Below are 25,213 nucleotides of genomic sequence, written 5' to 3'. Positions count from 1 at the left end.
TGCTGAACAAAATCATAGTTTATTATAGGTAAAACATTTTGCCGTCACATCCTGTGGATAGAATGTGAAAAAAATCTATATATGTAACTTACTTCAGCCACCTTTTATTATATAAAAAACATTAAACTTAGTCATTCACGTCTAATAACAGTTCACACTAGCAAGTCGTTTAAGGTTTGTAAGGAATTTTTTGGGGGTGTATAAGGCAACATTGATTTCAGCAGGATCTCAGATATGTTCAATCTCCAGGGCTCTTCTCATAATACAGCAGTCCAGTTGTTCAAAACAGCTACAAGGATGCATAAAAAACAGCATCCTTTATTGACTTAATGAATTTATCATAAGTTACTATCGTTAAATTAGGGTATATTGTGAACATTTACATCAACAATATTTGGTGTTATAATGTTACTCCAAAGCAAATAGTTTTTAAGCTAAAAACATAGATACTAACCCATAAAAGGGATGAAAAGTTCAAAGCTATCAAAACTTAGAAGAGTTAACGTTTGAATAGAAATAGCTAATTGTTGCTAAACCAGAGTCTATGCTTAATCCATATGAACATGAATGCTACTTTAAACTTAGCATGCTCTTTTACATAAATAAAATCATACAATTTCATTTTAAAAGGTTCATTATTTGTGTTGTAATATGCTCTTTAATCTTCTTAAGTGTACGTTGACGATAGAAGCACTGATGGTTTTCTACCCGACAAAAAGGGAATATCCATTCTTACAGCCAAAATGACAACAACAGCTGATCAACGTAAATGCAAGATTTCTCTGAATGTTCAAGGTTAACATGGCTTGAGATGATTCTATGGGATTCTTTCGTCAGGAAAACTATGTACCTACTAAAAAAGTCAAAACTGCATAAGTCGGGTGACTAAATCATGTAATCAAAATCCTTTTTCCCATCACAAAAGGACTGTGTTGTCATTAGTCATTTTATATTTGGAAGCAGCTCTGATACAACAGAGCTAATGCTAAAGGATGACAGGAATTTGCATGGTGTCGAGTGAAAATGTTTCCTTCTGCACAGTGCCTGGAGAAAGACCTGCGCGATTTATCACAAACTTTGAATGAAATTATCAGAAAGACGTGCGGCTCTTTGCAGTCTGATGAAAAGGAAATACGTCCTGGACGAAGGGTGCGGGTTAGACCACGCCAGTCTTTCTCGAATTCTTCTTAAGAAAACAAACAACCAAAAAGAAGTGTTGCAATCAAGATTCACCACTGACAAATCCTTCTCCAAATAAATCAACTCTGCTATCAACTTCAGGCACTTGAGGATGGTGTCCGCAGACAAATCCAGAGGTTTTCACACCCGCAGGACATGGAGACAACTTAGAATTCATCTATTTTCTTCTGGAGATATTTGAGTATGGAGTCCATTCCCTGAGGAGAGCCCCAGACCCTCTTAAGTGCCTCACATTCCCTCTCGTTGGCCTGCTCCAGGGCGGTCCGGTTAATGTTCCGCACCAGCGCTTTGGACTCGCGCAGAACCTTCATTGTTGCCAGCAGCATCACCATGAAAAATAATATGAGGGGAACAAAATAAGGGAGAAAAGGAAAAAAAGGCACATGACTTATGGATGTGGATGCATTGTGAATCTTTACAAGTTAATTGTTATTGTCACACTTAGAAAACATACAATCTTTTAACCTACTAATGACTCAAAATGTTAATAGGATAATTAAAAAAAGGGGGAGAAAGAGTGATTATCAACAATTTATGAATTGTTATACTTTATGCAAGGCTCCGTTTTACAAGCCAAAATAAACTGGATTCAAGGCATGTGCATATGCGGCTGTTTATTTTCCCAAGGCCTTATGGTTAGAGGATTTGCATGAGGACCAAATGTGCATGATCTACAATGAATGGGCCAATAAAGCCAAATGATAACAAAAGGTTGGAGGATGTGTAGATGCATGTTTTGTTTGAGAAAATGTGATGCAAAAAAACAAAGCAAATGATAACATGACTTACAACTGAATTACAAGATACTAGCTCCTTAATGCGAATCATGACTTCCTGTGTGAAGGTGCCTGGCCACAGAACCTGGGACACGAGTCCTTTGGCACAAGCCTCCTGAGCAGTCAGCTTCCTCCCACTCAATATCATCTCATTAGCCTACAGTGACACATGAGAGAGAGAGTGATTGACAGACAGTTATCGAGTGCAGTTTAGCTGGAAATGCTTTGGCAATACAAATATATAATCATTTCTTCTGTCACACAATGAGCAAACAGGGTAGAGACCAAAACGTATAGTATTGCTATCTTACAAATTAAACCTGTCATTGTAATTAAAATGTAAGCCTCATTCAATAAAACAAGGCACGGCAATGCTACTGATGTACTTACCGATGCTACTCCCATGATGAGAGGAAATGTTAAAGAGGAGCAGGCATCTGGGGTTTGGCCAAAGGTTGTATAAGGAGTCTGAAACCAAGCTTTCTCATTGGCCCAGATCACATCACATAAGGGCAAGATGGACGCTCCGAGCCCGACAGCAGGTCCGTTCACAGCAGCAATGATGGGCTTCTTGAACTGGATGAACGTGTTGACAAATGTTCTGGAGAAAATAGAAAAAAACAGTCTTATAGCCACTTCATATCCTTATTAATGAAATATGTTTCAATGGATTCAAAAATACCTACTCTCCGGTTCAAAAGACATGGCCTTGTACCTGATTGTCTCTGCCATTTTGATGCTTTCTTTTTTCCTGTCATCTGTGAGCCGTCTGATGAAGTAAATGAAATCAAGGCCGAAGCAGAAATAGGTTCCCACACCGCTTAGAAGCACAAGTTTACTGTCATCAGCTGCAGCCGTCGCCATGGCACTCTGAACCTCCTTCATAACCTGATCACACACCAGTTACACCAATCAAAATGATAAATGTTATTCCCCTGGCATTATTGAAAAAGCAATGAGTCAAATATCAGAATAGGCCAGAGAATGTCTTTGTTAACAACATACTAAACCATCTGTTTATGTTTTGCTAAACCCCTGATGATGTCTGGTCTACAAATCAGAAAATGTCAGTATATATGTTCTATTTGAGGTGAGGCAAAGAAATGTGTTATGTATGTGACAAGAAAGGATGACATACTCTGTAGGATTTCTGTGAATTAAAATACACAAACCAGAAGCAATAAAACGAAAACGAATGGAGAAGGGATAGTTCTTCATAGAATATAAATTATTTATATTGCTTTCCTGTAGCTCAGTGGTATGAGCACTGTGTTAACAACGCAAGGTTGTGGGTTCTATCCCAGGGGATTGCACATACCTATGTAAAATGTATAGGATAAAGCAATGTAAGTCACTTTGGATAAAAGCGTCTGCCAAATGCGTAAATGTCCCATTGATAAGAAATATGGACCATTATGGATGTGACAGTTCTAGAAATGTTGATATATATTTTTGAATATAAATGTCTGATGTCTGTGTATATGTAGACTTACATCAGGATTTAGTGAGTTGTTTTCAGAGGTCTTTGTAGAAAACAGAATGTGTGTATAGCCATCTTGTTTCTTAACAACAATGTCCCTGTAGCGGTAAGCGCTCTCGGTTTGACGAACACTAAAGCGCAGCCTCTTGTCAAAAGTCGCCCGGTCCTCAAAACGCCGTTTCCCCGTCAGCCCTGAGCTGCCCATCGCTCCTGCCGCAGCACTTTGTGTGATGGCTGTTCCATTTGCTGAGGAAGCCTCCATGAGAGTCGTCATGCCTTTAACACATTTTTTTACAAAATGAGTATCCTTTTATTATTTGGCAAATGCTGTAAAAATATATTTTATGTTATATATCAAAAGAAATTGCACTTAAAAAAATGTTTAAACTCAAAAGTCTCTTTAATAAAAACAATGAATTCGTCTCTGCTTTTCCTAAACTGGATTTAAACATTTTTAAAGAAATAGCAGTATATCCACGTATACCAAGTTTGCAGAAAACACAGCGGCCCCTGCTTTTCAAAACATGTATTGCGATCCATTTAACATCTCAGTCGACTTCACATATTATAATCGATTTTCAACCTGCTCTCAGTGAATCGTTACATTCCTACATATTATACTACCTATGATGTAATATGTTAAAATATATAATGGAGGCATCACCATGGGCAAATGTTAGGTAAAAATGGTTATGCCATGAAGTGAAAAATTCATTGTGGAGCACATCATTTGCATACAACAAGACCACACAACATCAAACATGAATTGCTAGTAGTTGGATTTACTGTTATGTTTCATAAGCAGCAAATATATTAGAATGTGCTTGTTTGCTTTGCAAATATACAAAATATAAATGTAAAATTAGGCATCTTCATATTTGGGATGAAGTATATGGCTGTAGATTGGTACATTCCAAGTGGTGTTAACATTTTCTGCACTAACATCCCTCCTATATCAAATGCTTGTTTATTAGTCTGTTCGAGGACTGAATTCACATAATCTATTAAATTATAAGAGCACAGGTAAAGCAAAGTATTTAATAGTGTTTCTAGTATTAAAAGTAACACTTATAAAAGCCTTTTAAAAAAGTACTGTACCATAACAGTTAACATGCTTTACCTTTCCCGTTCAACGTACGAACGGCAGCTGGTGTGATTGGTATGTTTGGTGGTGGAAGGGCTGTTTGCGTCCTGGGCCTAGTGCCCATACGAGCCCGCTCCTCTCCTGGTACCCGCACAGCTCCCGTGGGTTTCTCCAGCAGGGCTACTTCAGGGGGCACAGCATCTGGCTCTTGGCTTCCCTCTTCCAGACTGTGCGCCGCTTCGCTGGGAGACTCCTCAGCATCTGTGCGATTGTGCATTGGGCTCTTTGGCACTAGAATTTTGATGCCTGATTTAGCCAGGTCCATACTGCGGCGTAGCGCGCTCATGGTGGGGGTTGGCGTGGCGGTCAGCCCCGTGACGGCGATTGGGCTTGTTACTCCGGTGCTATTCGTGCTAGCTGAACGCTTGTTCTTCTGTTGCTGTGGATCCACCTTGGAATCGCTGTCGCTCGGCGAATGCTGTTGTGGTTGATGCCGTTTTGTGGAGCTGCTGGAGGGTGCGCTTGGGGTGGATGGAGAGGTCTTCGGCGTGCTAGGACTGGGCTGCTGAGGCCTGCTGATCTGTTTGCGGGCGTTGATGCTAGTGTTGCCCCCGGGTGAGCTGCGCGTGGAACGGAGGAAAGTTCCATCTTTTTGCTTCTCCGTGTGCTGACGATTAAATTCGTGGATGAACTCAATGCAGCTGGACAGATGGCTCTCCGGCTCCCAGGTGTCTCCCTCAAAGCCGTAGCCTCTCCAGCGAACAAGGTACTCGGTCTTCCCCTTCTTGTTCTTTCGTTTGCCCACTATCCTCTCCACCTACAGGGGGGGCACGTGTTATAACTTAGTACAACTAATTTGAATTAATCATGACATTAGAGAGACAGTTCACCCCAATTTTTTTTATTATTTCATCGCTTACTCTCCCTCTTGTCATATCAAACCTGCATTACTCTGCAGAACATATTTTGAAGAATGTTGGTAACTGAACTGAACATCAACCTGTATGACTTCCTTCTGCAGAACAAAAGAAGATGTTTTGTAAAAATGTTGATAACCAAACAACGGCTGTACCCATTTACTTCTGTCGTACAGACACAAAACCAGTGCATGTCAATGGGTACTGCCGTTGTTTGATTATCAAAAATGTTCTCAATATCTTCTTTTGTGTTCTGCAGATGGAAGTCTTACAGGTTGATGACAAGAGGATGAGTAATTGATGACATAATTAAGAACTATCCCATTATATATAGAGCGGTCCAAACACCAAAGTCTCACAAGTCTGTTGTCATCTTAGTCAAAGGCTTTACACATCTTTACAGCTCAGTCAATGGTGTTAGTGAATCACATCACTAAGCTGATGACACCACAGTCGCAGTGATTGGTGTGATCAGCTATAATGATGATGAGGCTGCAAGCAGGAATGAGGTGGAGTGTAATGACCATGATTATCAATGAGACAAAATAAAACCCAGAGTTTCACTCTCTCATCAACATCAATGGCACTACAGTAAAAATTGTCTGCTGCTCAAGAGTGTTTTAGCATGCAAATCTATGCTGACCTGGCTTGGCGTCAGCGATTCTGAATGAGACATAACAACAGGTTGTGATTTCTGTAGGTGCTTGTAAAATGTGGCTTGAGGAAACCGATTTTTTAACAAAGGGACACCAAATGTGTCCTTGGTGCATCACTGGGTAATATGACAATACTACCAAACACAAAAGAAATGCATCCCAAAATATCACAACCGCACAGGCAATTACAAGATATCACCTTAACAAGATAAACAGTACATTCTGACGCCGTAAGCCCCATATACCACTTGAGAACCTTGCCATAAGGTATGTGTACACTATCACAATCATTTTCATGACATTTTGTTTCATTAACAGTTCCTAGATGTTTGCATCATTCCGGCAATGTGGATGGAGCACTGCACTCAAATAATCTGACAGTAGCCCTTTTCAAACATACAGTCTTTAACCTTTTCAAAACTAGCTGTGAATCAGTACTGGCCATTTTCTGGTATGAGTAACATAACTAGTAAATTACAGGTATGGTGATGCTTTATGTGAACAAAGAATAGGATTACCACTTCAGAAAATCTGAATGTTCATTGGGGAAATCATAACATTCTGTCACAGATGACGTGTTGACATGGAAGTCAATCATAAAAGGAGACTTTGGCTAAAAAGCTGCTGAAATTAAAGAAACAGTTTAGTAATTCAGTTTAAAGCCGTCTAATTGTAGGGTGAAGAGAAACTGCATGAATATAACATTGGGACAAAATGAAAATGAAGAGATGTACTGACATTTAGCTTGGTACTAGGGGTTGACCGGTCATTTTCAAAGCCGATTTGCCAAAAGTTAATTTATTTGTGAAACGCGATATTTGGCCATTATCTGGCCGAGCTATGCCTGCCCACCGCCCATCTGATTTGCTGAAAGTCACAAGGCCGGCTAATCAATGCGGAAGGTTGAAAACACTGAAAGAATTGCACTCTTGCACTGAAAGGTGGCAAGAGTGGTGGGCGATACTGTAAAATTTGGTATCGATCTTATACCAAGTAAATGCAGTACCAGTATTGCCAATATCGATACCAATACCAATACTTTTAGAAGCATTCACTTGAATTTACATTTACTTTCCTGTGGATGAAATGTCATGATTTATCGGATGAAAGCATTATTCATTTGCTATATATGTATACATTTTCATGACCACTTAAATATTTTGTGATTTGTGGATGAAAGCCACACTCTTTGACCAACGACGTAGACGAGAGGCTTAGACCGGTGGCGATTGGCTTGGGCCTTGGTGCGTGACCTTACCTGGAGGATAGACTTTCTAGCCTTGCTCCAGGTGCGGACACACCTCTGGACAAAGGCGTGCGCAGAGGGGACTGTGACTATTATTTATTTTCACAACTCATCATGCATAAATTTTGCTATAATGCCCGTATTGGCGAGTATACAAGTAAGCACAGTCGGTTGTCTTCAGTGAGTAAATGTGAACAGCATCGGTATTAAGTGTTACTCTCTTTATGACATTAAATCTTGTTACACTTGCAATTGGATTCGGTGTTCTCTCAGTCCTGACAGAACGATCTGACCAGGATGGATCCAGCAAGTGTGGCAAAGATCAGAGACATTTTTACCAACAGCAACATTCCTCTCCGTACCGTTTGTAATAATCTTGCTCCTAAATTCATTGGCCGTTTACTGTCACCAAAAAGATTAGTCCGATGGCAGTCCGCCTCAAACTTCCTCCAGCATACAGGAGAATTCATCCCGTATTTCATGTTTCCAAATTAAAACCAGTTTTTTGCTAACATTAATCCGCCTACCTCAGTTCCCCCACCACTGCGACTCGTAGATGGGGAACTAGTAAATTCGGTAAAACGTATTCTGGACTCTAGGCGGAGGGGACGCGGATTTCAATACTTGGTGGACTGGGAAGGTTACGGTCCTGAGGAGAGCAGTTGGGTTCCTGCCAGAGACATATTGAATCATTCACTTATTGATGATTACAATCAACAGGTAAGTTCCCCGGGAAGCGCCAAGCGGGGCTGCTAGGGGAAGGGGTACTGTCACGGTTGATGGATCCGTGTGTTCTTTCCTGCTTGTTTGTCATATGTCTGTTTGGTGATTAGCGTTCCTCCAGGAACAACAGCCAGGGCGCTGATTAGACGATCAGCTTGGCGGCACCTGTGGTGCATTGCCGGCTGCATATATCTGCATTGCTATACCAAAGCTCCTTGTCAGATCGTTGTGACTCTTGCTCATTGTTCACATTAGTCTCTTGTCAGATCTGTCCAAGAGTAGCGGGGATTGTCATCTTGCTGACGACTACCAAGTGGCCATTTTGGATCTTCGGTTTATGGTTGGACTATTCAGTAGATGATTGGATCAGCATCTAGACTCTACTCTCTTTGTCTTCCTCCATTTAGTGTCCTGTCTTCACTCTCTTTATGACATTAAATCTTGTTCCACTTGCAATTGGATTCTGTGTTCTCTCAGTCCTGACATTGGTATCGGGAAAGGAAAAAGCATAAATAAAACAGTAAAAGGCCATATATACCGTATAGATAAAAGAAATGCTTATGGTTATAATATCCCGCCAAGTTCTCAAACATGATAGCAGCAGCAGCACAGCTATTTAGAGGAGACTTCTGCTTAATCATAGAGTTTACTGGTAATTTGGTACTGATTTGAATGACATCTTTCTGGTTAAAAAACAGAATGCTGTTCCTTGTGTGACCAGCACATATGTGTATTTATTTACCAGACAAGATTTAAAGACATTTTACAGTCATTTACCAGGATTACAGTGTATACCAAATGGAATGGATTTATTATGTTGAATTTAAATAATTTGAATAGTTTAATCTGATATTTAGAAGCAGCATCAACATCATTCAGAAAGCAAGATTTTGGGGGGTTAAAAATAATCACCTTTTTAATATTTCCCCAAATCACAACAGTAGCTTTAGTTATAATAATGCTTTATAATTTGATATGACGATTCAGATTTCAGGGAAAATATCACGTCAATTCATCATACGCCTTTTGCATGGTTATGTCACGCTCGGAAACTGACACAGCTAACACTGTCTGACAATGGCACAGCATAAATGCGATTAAGGTGTTTACATGCCTTCTTATTGTGATTACAACGGGCGTATACCACATTTGTTACTTCGATTACGCTTACTGCGATTATGAGCTAAATCACATTATTTAGATAGAATTATGGCGTTAATATGAGGTTAAGTGTAATCGCAGTATTGCCAAAATCCTATTATAATCGCATTATGAGGGCGCATGTAAACATAGTCATTGACAGACAACCCATAGGTAGGCTATACCTCAAACCATCAGATTCATCTGTACAGAGGAACAATGCCAAAAAACAAACAACGTGAAGAAAGTAACTTTTATTAAAGCGGGCGTAACACTTTGAAGAAAGTAACTTTTTTGAAAAAAACGTGAAGAAAGTAACTTTTATTAAAGCGGGCGTAAGGGTTTCTGCCAATCTCATATTAATCTTGAGTACCTATAGAGTAGTATTGCATACTTTGTATCTTCAAAGAGTATTTAGTTTGATCACATTTATAAAAGATAGATACAGCTTAACGATTGTTTCCGAAAACATACGGCGCATGCGGGGGGGACGGGTAGGCTGAACCAAAGCACGTGCGTGCCGATTGTCAACAAGACACAGACATCAGATTCACTCACAGAATGTCCGGCATCTTTTAACGCTGGGGCGGCTCCATATATCATTTTCAAACGATCTCCAAATCCAACATTATATCCACCATTTAAATAACATTCATCACCCAAATGCAGTGAACAAACAAACACCTTAACATTGCCAGCGTATGCTCTCTTTCTCTCTCTCCTGCTTACAAGTGAAAGTGATGTCTGCGCATGCTCATGCTCTCCTGTGGCCGTGTCGTGTGCTTTTCCAGGAAATTGTCCAATAAGGGACTAAGAAAAGTTGTTATGAAACAGTTTTATATGTTTTGAAAAATACGTTCAGAAACCTGTATGATCATTGGAGGCGTGTAAGGAGCACAGAAATACTATATAATACGGCCAACTTTTTTGACCCGTTGACCATGTTAAGCATGAGAAGACAGCACGTTTAACATTGTAAAGAAGTAAGAATGCATGACACGTCGTTGCAGGCCTGCCTGTAATATATTTGATGGCTAAGTGGATCTAAAAAAAAAGCGGCACTGCTCAGCCTAAATCATATTCCCCTGGCATCAAGCTGCCTGAAGAATTCTGTGTTCTTTTTGGATTCTGAAGCAGCTGCTCTTATCATTCTTTATCATACCAGCAGCTTATTTTAAACATTATAGATTCATATTCCTCCTTTCTGACCAGCTCAATGGTTTGTCATGTCAGTATAGTAAAAAGCCCAACATATAATTTTTATATAGAAAACCGTAAAAAAGCATGACTGGACAAGTAATACTTGCATTTTCAATATGATAAAATGCTTAATTGAGTTTGGATCAACTACTTTATATCTTTATTACATATCAGACAACCTCACATATGTTAAAGGGATAGTTTAGCCCAAAAATCTGTCATGAATTACTCACTCTGTGGTTGTTCAAAAGCTGTATACATTTATTTGTTCCCGTGTAATGCTTGTAACCAAACAGTTCTTGGACACCACTGACTACCATAGTAGGAATGGTAGACTACAATGGTAGTCAATAAGTGCCCAAGAATGGTTTGCTGTGCAACAAAAAAACTATGAAGTCATTTATCCTACTATGATAGTCAATGAGGTCTAAAAACTGTTTTGTTACAATATCTTTCCCTGCATTCATCTGAACAAAGAAATTCATACAGATTTTGAACAACTTTGAAATTTTTTTGGGTGAACTATTCCTTTAAAGGTGGCAAAGAAGTCACTGCTGGGTTCTTTTGTTTCCAAGTAGGACTGTCACATAATTTTTTCCCAACACAACTTTCCCGGCCAAAATAATTCAAAAACCGCTACTGTTATGATATAATTAAAAAAATACATGATGCTCTCAGATTCATCTTTAAATTGGATTATTTAGTTTTTTAGACAACAAGTCACACTCAATCTACAGGTTTAGGAAGGCCAAGAAAGATTGTTTCCATTATAGTTCTTCAGGCAAAATGTTAAACCGCTGTAACACTAACGCATACTACAATAAAGTGTCAACCAAATATACAATATTATCATGTGTGTGTACTACACTGTAAACAATGATTCATGCACAGTAAACAGGCTCTGGAAATGTGAAATTACATGTTAGATTTCAAACTGTTCAATACTATAATTTTGCTTGTTTCGCAACTTGAAAATCGCTGTTCCAAAGTTCTCCACTATGCTGCAGTATGCAACAGAACTGACGCAGAACAGGCAACATAGAAGAACAAGATGAATAGCTCTACAAGCACTTTGTGACCATTTAAACAGAGACATTGTGAGTGATTTATCACAAATTCGGCTCTTTCTACTTTTTCAGAGAGATCTTTAGATTGCTTTATAGTGTAATGTATATTCTTCATGCTGCGATGTGTCTGTAAATCCCCCTTCAACGGCATACATTGCATATATAATGTTATCTCTGTTCCAGACATCTCATTCTTGTATACGAAGAATACGTTTTCATTGGTCGGTTAATCGCGAAAATCAAATAAAAAAACTCATGTGACGTCACGCAGTCAGTATGCGTGTTAAAACTTAACAGCGCTGCCCAGCTTGGTCGGAGTATGATATAAAAGGAAACAACGCGAGATCAACACGAACAGTCCCTATTTTAATAAATATGAAGAGACGCCATTTGGTGCTGCGCGATGATGACAGCCTGTCCTGATCACAAAAGCACTGAAGATACGACTCGCAGAATAAATTGACAAGAGATAGGAATTGACAGGAAATCTCGTGACCAGCATTCAAACACAAGCGGTCTTAGACCCATGTTTTAAGAGCTTGTCATTCCTTGACAATGACAAACGAGAAGATGAATACTCCACAGTATCGGATCTGGCAAAAAGTTTATCTACAGCAGCTGCGCAATATAGGGATCAAGACAGCAAAAGTACTGTCTACAGCGGAGCCCGCAGCAAAAAAAAAAATCAGGCTGAGTTATCCATACTGATGGCCATTTATGAGGAGGAGCATGCAGAAGAGAAGAATGAAACAAAGATTTACTTGGTGAACAAAACAGAGGTTGAATCGGGACCGTTGACGTGGGGGCCAAAAAATGAAGAACGACATCCAAAGCTCACTAGAGCAGCTAAGCGCCTGCACTTTATCCCCTCCATATGCACACCATCAGAGCGCAACTTTTCGAAGGCCGGCTTCATTGTGAATAAGTCAAGAAGCTCACTTCTTCCCCCAGTTCGTTTTCGATAATTTCCCTCTTCAATATAATTTTTCAGTTAAGTGTTTGCCTTGCTTTGCACAAAGATGTTTATGACTTGTCCATAGGCCTGTTTTTTTCTTTTACTATTTACTTTATTTGTACTTTATACGGTATGTTTATTTGTTTGTTTTAATTATTTTTTCCCTTTAAAAATAACAAAATTTTAAGTTTATTTTATTCAGAAGGGTTTTCTATGTTTATGGTTATTTTGTTGGCAAGTTCAACTGGCATGTAATTGATGTTAAAGTTCTTATTTTTGTTAGCAAATAATTATTTACAAGAAGTCTCCTTTCTGTTTTTCCTATATTTTAAAAATGTTGGAATTATCAAAAATATATTTTCTCAACCGGTAAACTTAGATTATTTTTTTCCATAATTACGCCAGTAATTCTGTTCATATCATAAATGTGCAATTATTCGACTAATTGCTGAAATGAAGGACAACTAGTCGACTTGGAAGATCTTTAGTCGGGGGCAGCTCTATTACTAATCATCATGAAGTTCTCTTTCGCGGCTTGTATATGTTTGTGATGCACTGACTATATAATAACGTCATCACTGGAGCGCGAGCTCAACACGGCTCTAGGTTTAGAGTGTATTTAAATACCTTACGGTGTCATGTGGAATTATTAATGACTTCTAATCGATATATTATTAGATCTGCATGTATAACATCTAGGCAGTGTAAGTCATATTCATGTAACCGTAGGATATGGTTTTGTGTGATGTGTTTATATGATTTGAAGAGTCATTTATTGATCGTTTCAATAAATGTATCCGCATCAAAAAAGAATTTGCCTTAAAGTGACAGTAACCTAATACATCCGTGTCATCTGTGTAGCTTTATTTAGAGTCATTGCATATTTACTTTATACAGTGAAGACTGTGCAGTTATTGATCATTCATTTATCATCTTGAATGCAATTGTTAAATAGACCTACTAGGAACATTTAATTGTTGTTCAAAATGTAATTGTTCATATTTGGGTGATTATGGTGATAACTCTACATAACCAATGCATTTTTCAGTAATAAAGTGTAAAAATGGTGCTAAATCAAATATAAATATAATATATAATATATGTATTAACGCAGTTACAGCAGTTTCATGCAGTATTCTATTTTTTCAAATAATTTATTTTGGGGTTGGTTATTGATCACCTATGGTACCGCTGTGGTACTGATATTACCGGTATTAGACTCTGGTAACCTACCGAAGCCAAAATTTGGGAATCGAGCTAACCCTATATGGCTCAATAAAATACGCTGATTTTACAAAGACAAAATTGTTTTGCACATTACTTAATTTCTTGCTATAAATGTTACAAAATATATTGAGATTTGCTTAAAATAATGAGTAAACATGGCAAGTCATTTTTAGAAATGTCGCATGAATCTGTTTATTAGTCAATTTGACAAAAATTTTAGTTTTACACAGAACTTCAAGACTTTCAAGAGCGCTGACGGCCATTTTCTGAAAATCATCTCATCAGACGATAAAAAAGTGGGTAAATGTTTTATGAAATAAATCCTATCAATAGTGTGAATATACATGTTTCTAAGTGTTTTGTTTTCATATAACTTCACATCAACCGACAATGTTGAAAGTTTGTTTATAAGAGCGCAAAGCCGGCATTGCTTTATTTCAAACCTTTCATCCGTCCATCTTTCATCCGTCTATATCGCGCGCGAGCTTTGCGATACAATGCGTCAAAAACGTTGTTGTTAATGGTTTCAGTTACCTTTTGTCATGTCGCACTTTGCCACTCACATGCGGTGCGGACAGGGTCTGACTGTTTGCCATGAGCGAGGCAGAGGGCGGACTGGTGGATGCTGGAACAGCGGCTCAAAGTTTTTATGCATTGTGTTGGTTAGAAACCTCCAATGGCAAACTGTCACTTTGCAGGCACGATAAAGGAGAACTGTGTCGGCTAACGGTAGTGATTGATTTAAATGTTTTATTGTAGTAGGCATAATTGCTTTTGTGTGTTATAAATGCATAATGTGCATACTGAGCAGTGTTGGTGAACAAAACACAGTACAAGTAAAATCAACTTGGTTAATGTGACATTAATCTATGGAAATGTTGTGAAGTTCTGGTAAAGTTCCATTATGTGACTTTAATATCTTTGCATTATATTTTAGTAAAGCCAATTGAATGAATGTGAAAGAAAATCTTGGGAGTCGAGACACCTGACTTTCATCACTTAAATACAGAACTAAGAACTTATACAGAATCCACAGGATGCGGTAGACCGTGTATAACACAGCAGTTCATATATATTCTTTACAATGCTGTTTCTTTTTATAGCTTTCATCACATTCTTTTATTTATCAGTATGTATATTTATATATGTTATACTATTATTATACGTTAATATCATATTGTTTTGTTTCAGGACAATAGTGGTGAAGTTAATCAACCTTGCAGATTTTCTAAAGTTCAGAAAAACAGACTTTTTCCATGTTTAGATGCTAAAATCAGGTCTCTTGTGCATCTGCCAACTCAGAAAACGTGTAAATGACAAATCATTAACATTTTTTATGTTAGCCTATCTCTGCAAGCTTGTGAGGAAACGAGTGCTTCAGAAATCGCTCGGTTAATGAAGCAAAGCAGCCGTTCTTATTATAATTTTTCTGCCCCTTGTTCTGAACGCGTCCACCCATTGCGCCGCCGCCATTTTTGTTTTTGCATGTGTGTGAAGTTCCAACACCATGGCAAAAGTACCAAAGCTTACAAACTGTTCTGTTGTTGGCTGCACAGACCAACACGGAACAATGTTCCCAGCCTCACGGGAGACAATAGGACAATGGATTTATTTAGTTTTCAATGGAAATCATCAACACTGAACGAGGTAAAGCTGCAGATAAAGACATTGGAAATACAGGTATTTTTTAAGACCCCAGGGACCTGTGGCTACTTAAAAGCAGATAAAATGTCACTGTGACACATTTGTCTGTTCACAATTAGAAAGCAATGTATGTGGCCTGTAAACATGCGACGGGATTGTCCTTTGTAACGTTAATTTGAGAAATAGCGATACGTTTGTCTCTAGTATCTTCACTTCAGAAAACTGCGTGTATGGTTTGTAAATACTACTAAGTCCAATTGAAATCAAGCTGGCCGCGACATGCAATGTGTCGATATTTTTTTGAATGCGTAGCTTGTCTGGGACGCACAGCTCTGGGATCAGTTTCACGTGATATTTACGTCGGTTTATCGCCACAGCCCTTGCATAGCACACGGTATATTAAAAGATCTGTGGTGTTTTGAGCAGAAATTTCACAGACACATTATGCGCACCCCTATGATTTATATTTCATTGGTGTAAAACTAGAAAAAAATTCACCCTTTAAGATTTCTCAGCTGTTCATTGTTTCTGTATTTTAGGTGTTAAAGGGGTCAAATGACACGGCTTAAACAAATATTATCGTTTGTTTTAGATGTAATGCATTTGTGGTTCAAAAACGCTGTTTTTTCCACATACCGTGCATGTTTGTATCTCCTCTTTGCCCCGTCTCTCTGAAGCGTGCTGATTTTTTACAAAGCTCAAAGTGTGCTATGATTGGCCAGTTAACCAGTCCGTAGTGATTGGTCGAATACTGCAAGCGTGTGAGGGAAATGTACCATATTACCGTATTGGGAACGTCAGGTTCCAAAGCAGTTTTACTGACAGGTGATAAAATGTCATCGATACTTCCTTAAATCAATTTGAGCCAAATTTGATATCGAAAATGAAGACGATCAAGCCGCTGCATCTACTTTGCCAGCGCGACTTGAGCAGGACGTAAAGGATTGGTAAGGTTTTATTAAAAGAATATTATGTTAAATAGTTCAAAACCATAGTTAACGTTTACCTTTTATATACGAGGTTATAAAGACTATAAACAAACAACCATATACATCATGCAGAGTTTGTTTGAGATAGAAACAAGCTCGCATTACAGCAGGGAATGGTAACATAATAAATAACGCGAGCACTTCTTGGCCCTTCTTGATCAACCAGTGTTACACCACATCTCGTCGGCCTCCTGTTTTGCAACTCACATCATGTTGACCTTGGGACGACACTTAAATCAACCAATCAGATTTCAGGAATAAGTTTAAAGTTAATTCAAAGTTTAATCTTCCAACCAGGATTAGATGCCTCTAGACCATTGTTTTTCACTTATCATTTCCCTCTTATTTCAGGGGTAAGTTATGGTTAGGGGGGGGTTTGGTGTGGGTTTAGGTTTTATTTATAAAAAAACATTTGTTGCCTCTAGTTGGAACATTATTACTGATTATTAGTACTTATGTTGTCTTTTTTCACATTGCGCTTGTCTGCACTTGCAGATCACACAAAGAGACAACATGCGCTACAAACACACGACAAACTCAACTCGTGTTAGTCCGTAACTAAGTCTTTTACAATGAAAATATACTATAAGATACAATGAATACTAATGAAGATACACTTTTTTTTAACCAAAGCTTTCGTGCATAGCCGGTCTTGATCTCTCCCAGGTTCGTGAAGCAATCGTTGGTAAAATCGGCTGCACAAACTTGAACAATCGGAATGTACTGTTCTGAAACACTGATCTGAATAAAATGTAACCTTTCGTTTTTAGTTGTCTCATCTTAAGGCAGGGCAAACAAAGAGTCTTTCCTTTCACAACGAAACACACAGCGTCTTCACGACGGCGGTGACGATACAATGAGATCTACAAGTACATCTTAAGTTAATTGCGTTTATATTTGGGCGGTCTTAATCAAAGTAACGAAGTGACGTATATTCGCCAGGGTGTGGTTACACAAGGCGTTTCAGGCAGGTCTGGGTGAGCATTCGCTTTTAGATAGAATGCATCTTTTATTCAGACACTTAAATTTTTGCAATTTTACATGTCTTATACATGCATGGGCAACTTATAACACACCAAAGACACAGAAAAACACGCATTTGCGCCATATGACCCCTTTAAGAACACAAAATGATTAAACTAAAGGAGCTTACATTTGATGATCATGTGGGTAAAAAAACACCAACCAAAAATTAAGCAAAGTCCATTGCTGGGAATAGCGCTAGGGTTACTCACAATGCAAGCAACGACTACTAAAGAATTTTAGGTAATGCTGCTTAGAATTAAACGTAGAAATGGCTCAAAAGATTGGTCGCAAAAATGATGCACTAAATTATGTAGTTACTTCAGCGTACTTTTTTTACAATATCAACATTCGCAGATATCATGGTTATTGCCAATACCAGAATACAGTGACTCTGATTGGTGAACCTATTTCATGTGTCATGACTAGGTATTGCTTGCTGAATGGACAATATTATTATTATCAAGGACATTATAAACCGAGGGTTTTTATAAACTGGTCAAACATGTTTGGATCTGTTCTCATCATCACACTTTGGCTTTCATGCGTGAGATTCAAACAACTTTAATCAAACTGGTGAAAATATAACATCATTTCAAAACTCTTACCTGTCACAAGAACCAATTTAACCAATTCATAACAGATTGAGTGACAATGACTTAAAGAACAACCAAACATTATAGCATGTGACATTAATAGTTTATTTCCACGTTCCGTCTATTCTTTAACTCATAACGTCAGCACCAAAACTCCAAATGACCGAACTTGAAAATGAAACAAGCAAAGGCTTTACTGTCCAGTGGTAAATTACACACAACACAACGGCTAGTTATGAGAAGCTACAGTAAAGCAGGTTGATGACTGTGCACGAGTGGTTAATTCCACGGGTTCTGTTGAACAAAAACGGAAAACAAAGTTCTGTCAGAGCTCAACACGCTATACAGGACGGAGGTGTCTTTCAGCTGTCTCGTGGGTGTCCAGCACACCCCACAAGGCTCATGGTTAGCAGCTAGCTTGATGAAATATCACCCTCCAAAGTGCCCTTCCCTCCCCCGCCTCATCATCCACTGCCTCCACCAGCATCTCTTCAGACTTAACGATCAGCACTACAAGAAAACTCCACAAAACTAATAGACACCAAAACGCTGACTACACACTGCCGAGTGAATACCTTAAAATACGAGTTTATTTTGCTAGCACGCACTCCTTATAACTAACATTAGAGTGTGTAAGTCAGTTGTTAAGACTGTTTGCTACAGCAGTCCACACGAGCTTCGGAGACTCGTCGTATGTGTGTGTGCAACCAAACACAAATGTAATCGATTAAGTGCGTCTAAACGGTAAAATCGCCGACAATCACCTCGTAGAGTTCCTCCGTGGCCATCGTGCCCCGATAATCTTCGACGTTGCGACAATCCGCGAGGATTGTAGACACTTTTCCTCCAGTTGCAGTTGTCTTTTTGGCCTCTCCTCCTTTTTCAGTTTGTTGGGTGAGATGTGCTGACCCGCACCGAGTATCGCTTCGCTGTCTAAGCTCTCCGGTTCGCGCAGTCAACGGCCAACCGACAACATTCCAGATCCACCCGTGCGTTTCCTTCCTTTTTAAGTAAAAACGACTTAAAAAGTCGGCCCAGGCAGTAATTTTGGAGAGTGTTACCGTGAAATAGTCCGTAGGCAGTACTGATACGCGCTCTCCTGCTTCAGCTCTGCCACACAGGAAGTCTCAATCGAGCGCAGATTAGAGTCGAGATGGCTTTGCACTCACTGCAACCTTTGTGATAGAACTGTAACGTTACACGAGTCAACCGGTGTGTACAAATCAATATCGGTGTTAGTTTTGAGTCTACTTCTAACAAACCAAGTCCTTAACGGTTCCGACCATAATTCATAGCGTTAGGTGACAAGAGAGTTTGAATCATAACTCACTCATGAGCAGGAAAGTACTATGTATGTTCCATGTGTATGTGTTTTTTCAGCTTATTTTTGTGATCAAAATGTTTTATTGTTTTAGGAGTGACTTTTAAAACTATTTGTTTTGAACAGCCTACATACCTTTAAGAAGTAAAGCTTAACACAATTTATTTTAATAGTTGGCAAAAGGAGGAAGCTCCATTTGTTATTTAAGGCTACTGTTTGTAATTCCTAAAGTCGATGTAAAACTATGTTTAAAGAAGTTGTGAAATATCTGAACTTTTTAATTGCAATATCTGTTTTCTTTGAAATTAAAGTTGTAAGAACTACCGGCAGCTCCTGGAATTCAATAAAGAAGTCTGCTGAAAAAAAGCATATACCAGCAGTTTAGGATGCTTAGCAGGTTGGACTCGAAACCCTAATACCTTCCAAAACCAGAAAACAACCCAAAACACCAACAAACATGATCATTTTACGCTGGTTTAACAAGGTTTTTTTCAGCAGGGTGGGGCAGTTTTTCTCAGTCTGCTTTCTCTGATAAGAAGACTTTGTTGGGTTCATGATATGATCAAGAATGACTGCCGAAGTTTTTAAACAGGTGTATTCATTATAATCAGAAAGCAAATGAAATCACAGCAAATCAGTGAAGCTATGAAAAAGATTAAATATGCTGAATAGTGATAATACAATATGTGTCTTAACATTCATCAACATTTTATTGTTTTTTCTCTATTAAATATTTAAATACACAATCCAACATTGCAGCTTTTTAGAGACATGGAATTGGGTCTGTAAAAGTAAAAGAGCAGATAGTCAAAAGAGAACAAGGAAGTGGGTGAAAGGGCCTATATTTTGAGCAGAAGTCACAACTGACTTCTGCTAACCAACTAACTAATATTTGATTTAATGTTTGATGGTTCAGTGGTACAGGGAAATAAGGATATGCATATTACATATATGCACTCTGCTGTTCCCAAGTGACACCGATGACTTAGACAGCATACATTGTCATTAAACTTATGCTAAACCTTTATGATATTACCCTCTCTTTTAAGATCTGTTTGATTTTTGCCTGAAATTCTTTATAGTGGACTGTTTCTGCATTTTGCATATTTAATAAGGGGGCTTGGTCACTGTAAAGGAATAGTTGACCTTAAATATGAAAATTCTGCCATCATTTACTCACCCTGTTATCATTTAACCAAGTGTGAATTTCTTTATAAAAAAAGTAGATATTTTGAAAAATGTTGGAAACCACAAACAATTGGTCCTCATTGACTTCTATTGTATAGACAGAAAACCTAATGCAAGTCAATGTGGACCAATGGTTTTCAGTTACCAACATTTTTCAAAATATCTTTTGTTTTCTGCAGAAGAAAGAAAGTCAAACAGGTTTAAAATAAAAGGAGGGTGTGTACATAATGACAGAATTTTAATTTTGAAGTAGAACTATGTTCCTTTAAGGCTTAATTAAACTCTCTGCATCTTGGTTTTTATAATGTTGAAAGCTTGTGTCCCTGGTGGTGATCTACTGTTTGTTCTACTGCATGTGTGTTTGGTGTCTCTGGATTCCCTAAGTTTTTTCCAGGCCATTTATTACCCACTTTAAATGTCTGCTTCTCTGTAGGTACGTTGATTCACATAAAGAGGCTTGTTTGAGTACATTAACAGCCTCAGATGTCACGACCACACAAACTGTCTTACACAAAAAAGGCTAAAGTATTCCAAAATGGCAAGATCCAACCATATTAACTGATTAATTTCATTATTCTGTGGGATATCCTTAAGCTGTGTATTTTATTTAAAGAATTCTATATATGTTCCGAAGCCGCAAAGTAAAAGTTTGCTAGTAGTGAACGGACACAACACTTGTTCTTCCTGCTCCATGAAACATTTCATTGTGTTTCATTTGTCTGATAAATTAATTCAGCAAACATACAGTATAACATTGCTGACTAACTAATGATGAATTATGAATGAATGAGTGTCTGTACAGATTTTCATTTTAAAGAATCCAATTTGTTTTGTTGCCAAGCCTGATGTGGCCAATTTCAATGTATGAGCTCATGGTGTCTCACACCAATAACCTGGAGAGATTGGTGAGTACACAAGTGGAAGAGGAAATGGCTTGGGCTACCAAGATGCCTTAGCATCATAGGGCTGTACGGGAATGGACTCTCTCTCTTTCCATTTCAAGCCTTGTGGAGGAATATAAATACAACAAAACAAGGTTAGAGATGACACTCAAAGAATCCTGTGATGGAAGTGTAAGAGATGCTGCTCCAACAGTAGCGACAGGGAGGAAATGGAACCCAACAACAGCAGTAAGAAATACAAAGGCAGCCCTCAGACATAAGGACATCGTGGGACAAGTTCAACATGGCATGGGGACTTGGTTTGGAATTAAGCACACCCACTTGGCAAAAAGCGACACCAAAGGAACAGCATCACCTGGTAGTGGAGGTGGTTCGACGTCAACAGGAAGCGGGTACAGTAGATGCGCCAGAGCTATCTCTCAAGCCCAGCAAGGCCATTGGATGAGGTGGGAAGGCATTGAACAGCGCAAAATCACTTGGAGTGAGCTGTGGAGTATGGAGACAAACAGGCTAAGTTTTAACATACGAGCTACATTTGATGTGCTGCCCTCACCAACAAATCTGCATGTTTGGTGTGGACAGGATCCAGCCTGCCACCTATGGGCAGCGCTAGCAAACCTTAAACATATTCTTGTGGGTTGTAAGAAGAGCCTGACACAGGGAAGATACACATGGCACCACAATCAATTACTAAAGTACTTGATTGCTGCAGAAGAGACCAAGAGAGTGCCAGCAAATTGCCGTCCCCAAATTGCCAAGGTTAACTTGATAAAATGACAACCCTTTATTCAGGAGGGGCAGAAACCACTGGCCATGCCCTTAACCCCAGGTCTGCTGAGAATAGCCAGGGATTGGGAAATGCAAGTTGATTTAACTTTGACCTTGGAGATTGCAGCGACCAACCTGTGGCAGGACATGGTTCTGTGGTCCAGCTCCTGTAGGACAGTCCTCATAGTTGAGTTGACCTATTAAGTCCTATTAAGTGAATCTGTTGTATTTCTCATTTTTGTACAGTTTTTACTGTGGGTGATTGTTTTGATGGTATGAAAAATACGAATAAGCATTATCTTTAGTTGAAATGAAAAGATATTTTTTAAGGCCGCACAAATGAAAGCTCTAGGGAGCTGCAGCAGGTGTGTAGCTGACATTAAAGTAATAGTTCACCCATCTGTCATCGTTTACTCTCCCTTAAGTCATTTCAAACCTATATGACATTTAAAACCTTTATTCTGCAGAACACAAAAGAAGATATTTTGAAGAATGTTGTTCGGTTACCAACTTTCTTCAAAACATCTTCTTTTGTGTTCTACGGAAGAAAGAAATCCATAAATGTTGTAAATGAAAAGAGGGTGAGTATATGATGAAAGAGTGTAAATTTTTAGGTGAGCTTTAAGGCAGGGAATTAAAAAGACTCTTATTTCCCTTTTGCTCTTTAGTATCCTTGTGCTATGCATTCTGAATTGTACACTTTTATAGAACGTGGTTGTTTTCCGTTTAATTTCTAAATTCTGTTTAATTCTGTTGTATTCATAGATGTCCCAAAGCATTTTTGCCAATTTGGCATTTTGCTCACATTTCATACAGTATGTGAAACGTCCAGTACCTTTTAGCAAACATAAAATTTGATTTTTTTCCTGGTAATGCTAAAATAATTGTTCCTTGTCCTGAGGACCACCTGCTTTTAAAAATTAACTTTAGCCTCTTCCTAGTCCTGGGATTTTTGTTTCTCTTCTACATGCATTTACAAATAGGGGATTTTCTTCTCTTTTCACTGCCTAGAACTTGTTATCAATGAGATTTTTAGGTCCATTTCTTGTGGACCTAAAAACAAAATGTAGGTGTAAGACTGTACCACTAGATTAACCTGGAAAGTCCCTTCCTGCTAAAAAGCAACAGTTGAGTTTCTATTGAAAGAAAACATCCACCATTGTGCCAATACATAAGACTTCTTGCATGAATGACTGGCGCCCTGTCGCTCTGACTCCCATCATCAGTCAATGCTTTGAGAGGCTTATCAGAGATCACATCTGCTCTGTATTACCAGGATCACTTGACCCACTGCAATTCGCCTACAGCGAAAACCACTCCACTGACGATGCAATTGCCTTCACCCTACACACTACTCTTTCCCATCTCGACAAGAGGAACGCATATGTGAGAATTCTGTTTGTTGACTACAGGTCAGCTTTTATTACCATAGTGCCTTCTAAGGCCTGTTCTCAGCCCTCTCCTGTACTCACTTCACTGTACACGCATGACTGTTTAGCCACGCACAGCTGCAAAGTCACCGTCAAATTTGAGGATGACACAACGGTGGTAGGATCTTATCACCGACGACGATGAATCAGCCTACAGAAAAGAGGTGCACACCCTAACCAACGGGTGTCACAACAACTACCTCTCTTTGAACATCAGTGAGACCAAGGAGCTGGTGGTGGATTTCAGGAGGCAGACCAGTGAGCACTCCCCCGTCACCATCGACGGGACTCCAGTGGAGTGGGTCAGCAGCTTCAAGTTCCTCGGTGTAAACATCACAGAGGACCTCACCTGGACTATCCAAACACTGTAAGTAGGTAGGAAGGCCGACCAGCATCTCCTCTTCCTCAGGCGACTGAAGAAATTCGGTCTGAGCTCAAAAATCCTCAGACATTCCTACAGTTGCATTGTGGAGAGAATCCTGACTGGCTGCATCACCTTCTGTACGGGAACTGCATCTGGAAAGCCCTGAAGAGAATAGTTCAGATGGCCCAGCACATGTGTGAGGAAAGCATGGAAGATCATCAGAGACTCCTGCCACCCCAGCCATGAACTCTTCTCACTGCTACCATCAGGCAGACGGTATCGCAGCATCAGGACCCAAACCAGCAGAGCGCGAGACAGCTTCTTCTCACAGGCCATCAGACTGCTGAACTCCAGACAGCAAACGATGTTCACCCACCTATCCCTCACACTGGATTCCATCAACAAACCAGCACAATGACAATGACAGAACTGTAGCATGTCTGCACTGCATTGCTTCGAACACATGCAGCTCCATCTTCTCTTCTGCACTAACAACACAGTAAACACTAACAGTATACATCACTGAAAGTTATATATATAAAAGCTATACATACATCCATAAGTCTCTTGACAATACAATGTACTATGTGTATATTATGGAAATGTTTGAACTGTATATTGTGTACAATTGTCTATTATTTATTGTGTAAATGTATGTATATTGTGTAAAGTGTTTATACTGTTGTTTATGTATATTCTTCATTTTCCATATCTTGTTGCTTGTATACTGCCATGGCACAGAGTCTTGTACCTAAGAATTTCCCCATCAGTACATTTGTGTACATACTGTAATGTGTGACAATAAAGAGATTTGATTTTTTTAAATCACCAAATGGCCACCATCATAAATTTAGTGTTGGGCTTTTTTATATTGACTGTAAAAGGTTACAAGTAAAAAGGAACAGCGCAAGGGGAGAAATAAATGTGGTTTCTTTGGGAATTTATACATTAATAGACAAACATGAGCTATGTGATAAACAACAATAAATTGCAAACTGTATTTACATAACAATAAAAATATATATACACACTATTATCTTTATATTAAGATAAGCTATTCAATCATTTCTTAATCCAAAATGATTAAGTGACTTAAAAAACATACATTTTTCTTTAAAAAATGACCTATGGACAGTAACCAAAAAAAATCTATTATATCAAATATAATACAAAATTTAAAAACATTATTAAGATATGTATAGTGAAGTCATTATATCAATTGCATTTAAAAAAAACCTTTATGCATAATTCATTTAGTTTAACCAATGTTATTGAGCCAGAAGATTATGGAACAAAATAGTCCCTTGAAAGTGAATA

At 38.7% G+C, this 25,213-nt stretch overlaps 1 protein-coding gene across 1 annotated transcript; it reads right to left on the bottom strand.

Moving 5' to 3' along the window:
* Nucleotides 1-84: 84 nt before the first annotated feature.
* On the bottom strand, nt 85-19,224 carry cdyl (chromodomain protein, Y-like). Its single transcript, XM_056743247.1, has 7 exons — nt 18,688-19,224; nt 4,577-5,357; nt 3,470-3,732; nt 2,692-2,864; nt 2,367-2,577; nt 1,990-2,133; nt 85-1,505 (listed from the first exon to the last, which is right to left on the bottom strand). The coding sequence occupies exons 1-7, from the start codon at nt 18,709-18,711 to the stop codon at nt 1,347-1,349; spliced, it is 1,755 nt and encodes a 584-aa protein (XP_056599225.1). The 5' UTR covers nt 18,712-19,224; the 3' UTR covers nt 85-1,346.
* Nucleotides 19,225-25,213: the final 5,989 nt, after the last annotated feature.

Source organism: Triplophysa dalaica, chromosome 3 (assembly GCF_015846415.1).
Source record: "Triplophysa dalaica isolate WHDGS20190420 chromosome 3, ASM1584641v1, whole genome shotgun sequence".
Taxonomy (NCBI): domain Eukaryota; kingdom Metazoa; phylum Chordata; class Actinopteri; order Cypriniformes; family Nemacheilidae; genus Triplophysa; species Triplophysa dalaica.
Note: the sequence above shows the minus strand (reverse complement) of the source record. Positions and strands in the feature narration are given on the sequence as shown.

Coding starts and splice junctions, on each gene's coding strand:
- cdyl (XM_056743247.1), bottom strand. CDS start 18,711: ATGGCCACGGAGGAACTCTACGAG. Junction 2,865..3,469: donor ACAACTCACTAAATCCTGAT/GTAAGTCTACAT, acceptor GTGTGTGATCAG/GTTATGAAGGAGGTTCAGAG. Junction 1,506..1,989: donor TAGTATCTTGTAATTCAGTT/GTAAGTCATGTT, acceptor GCAACAATGAAG/GTTCTGCGCGAGTCCAAAGC.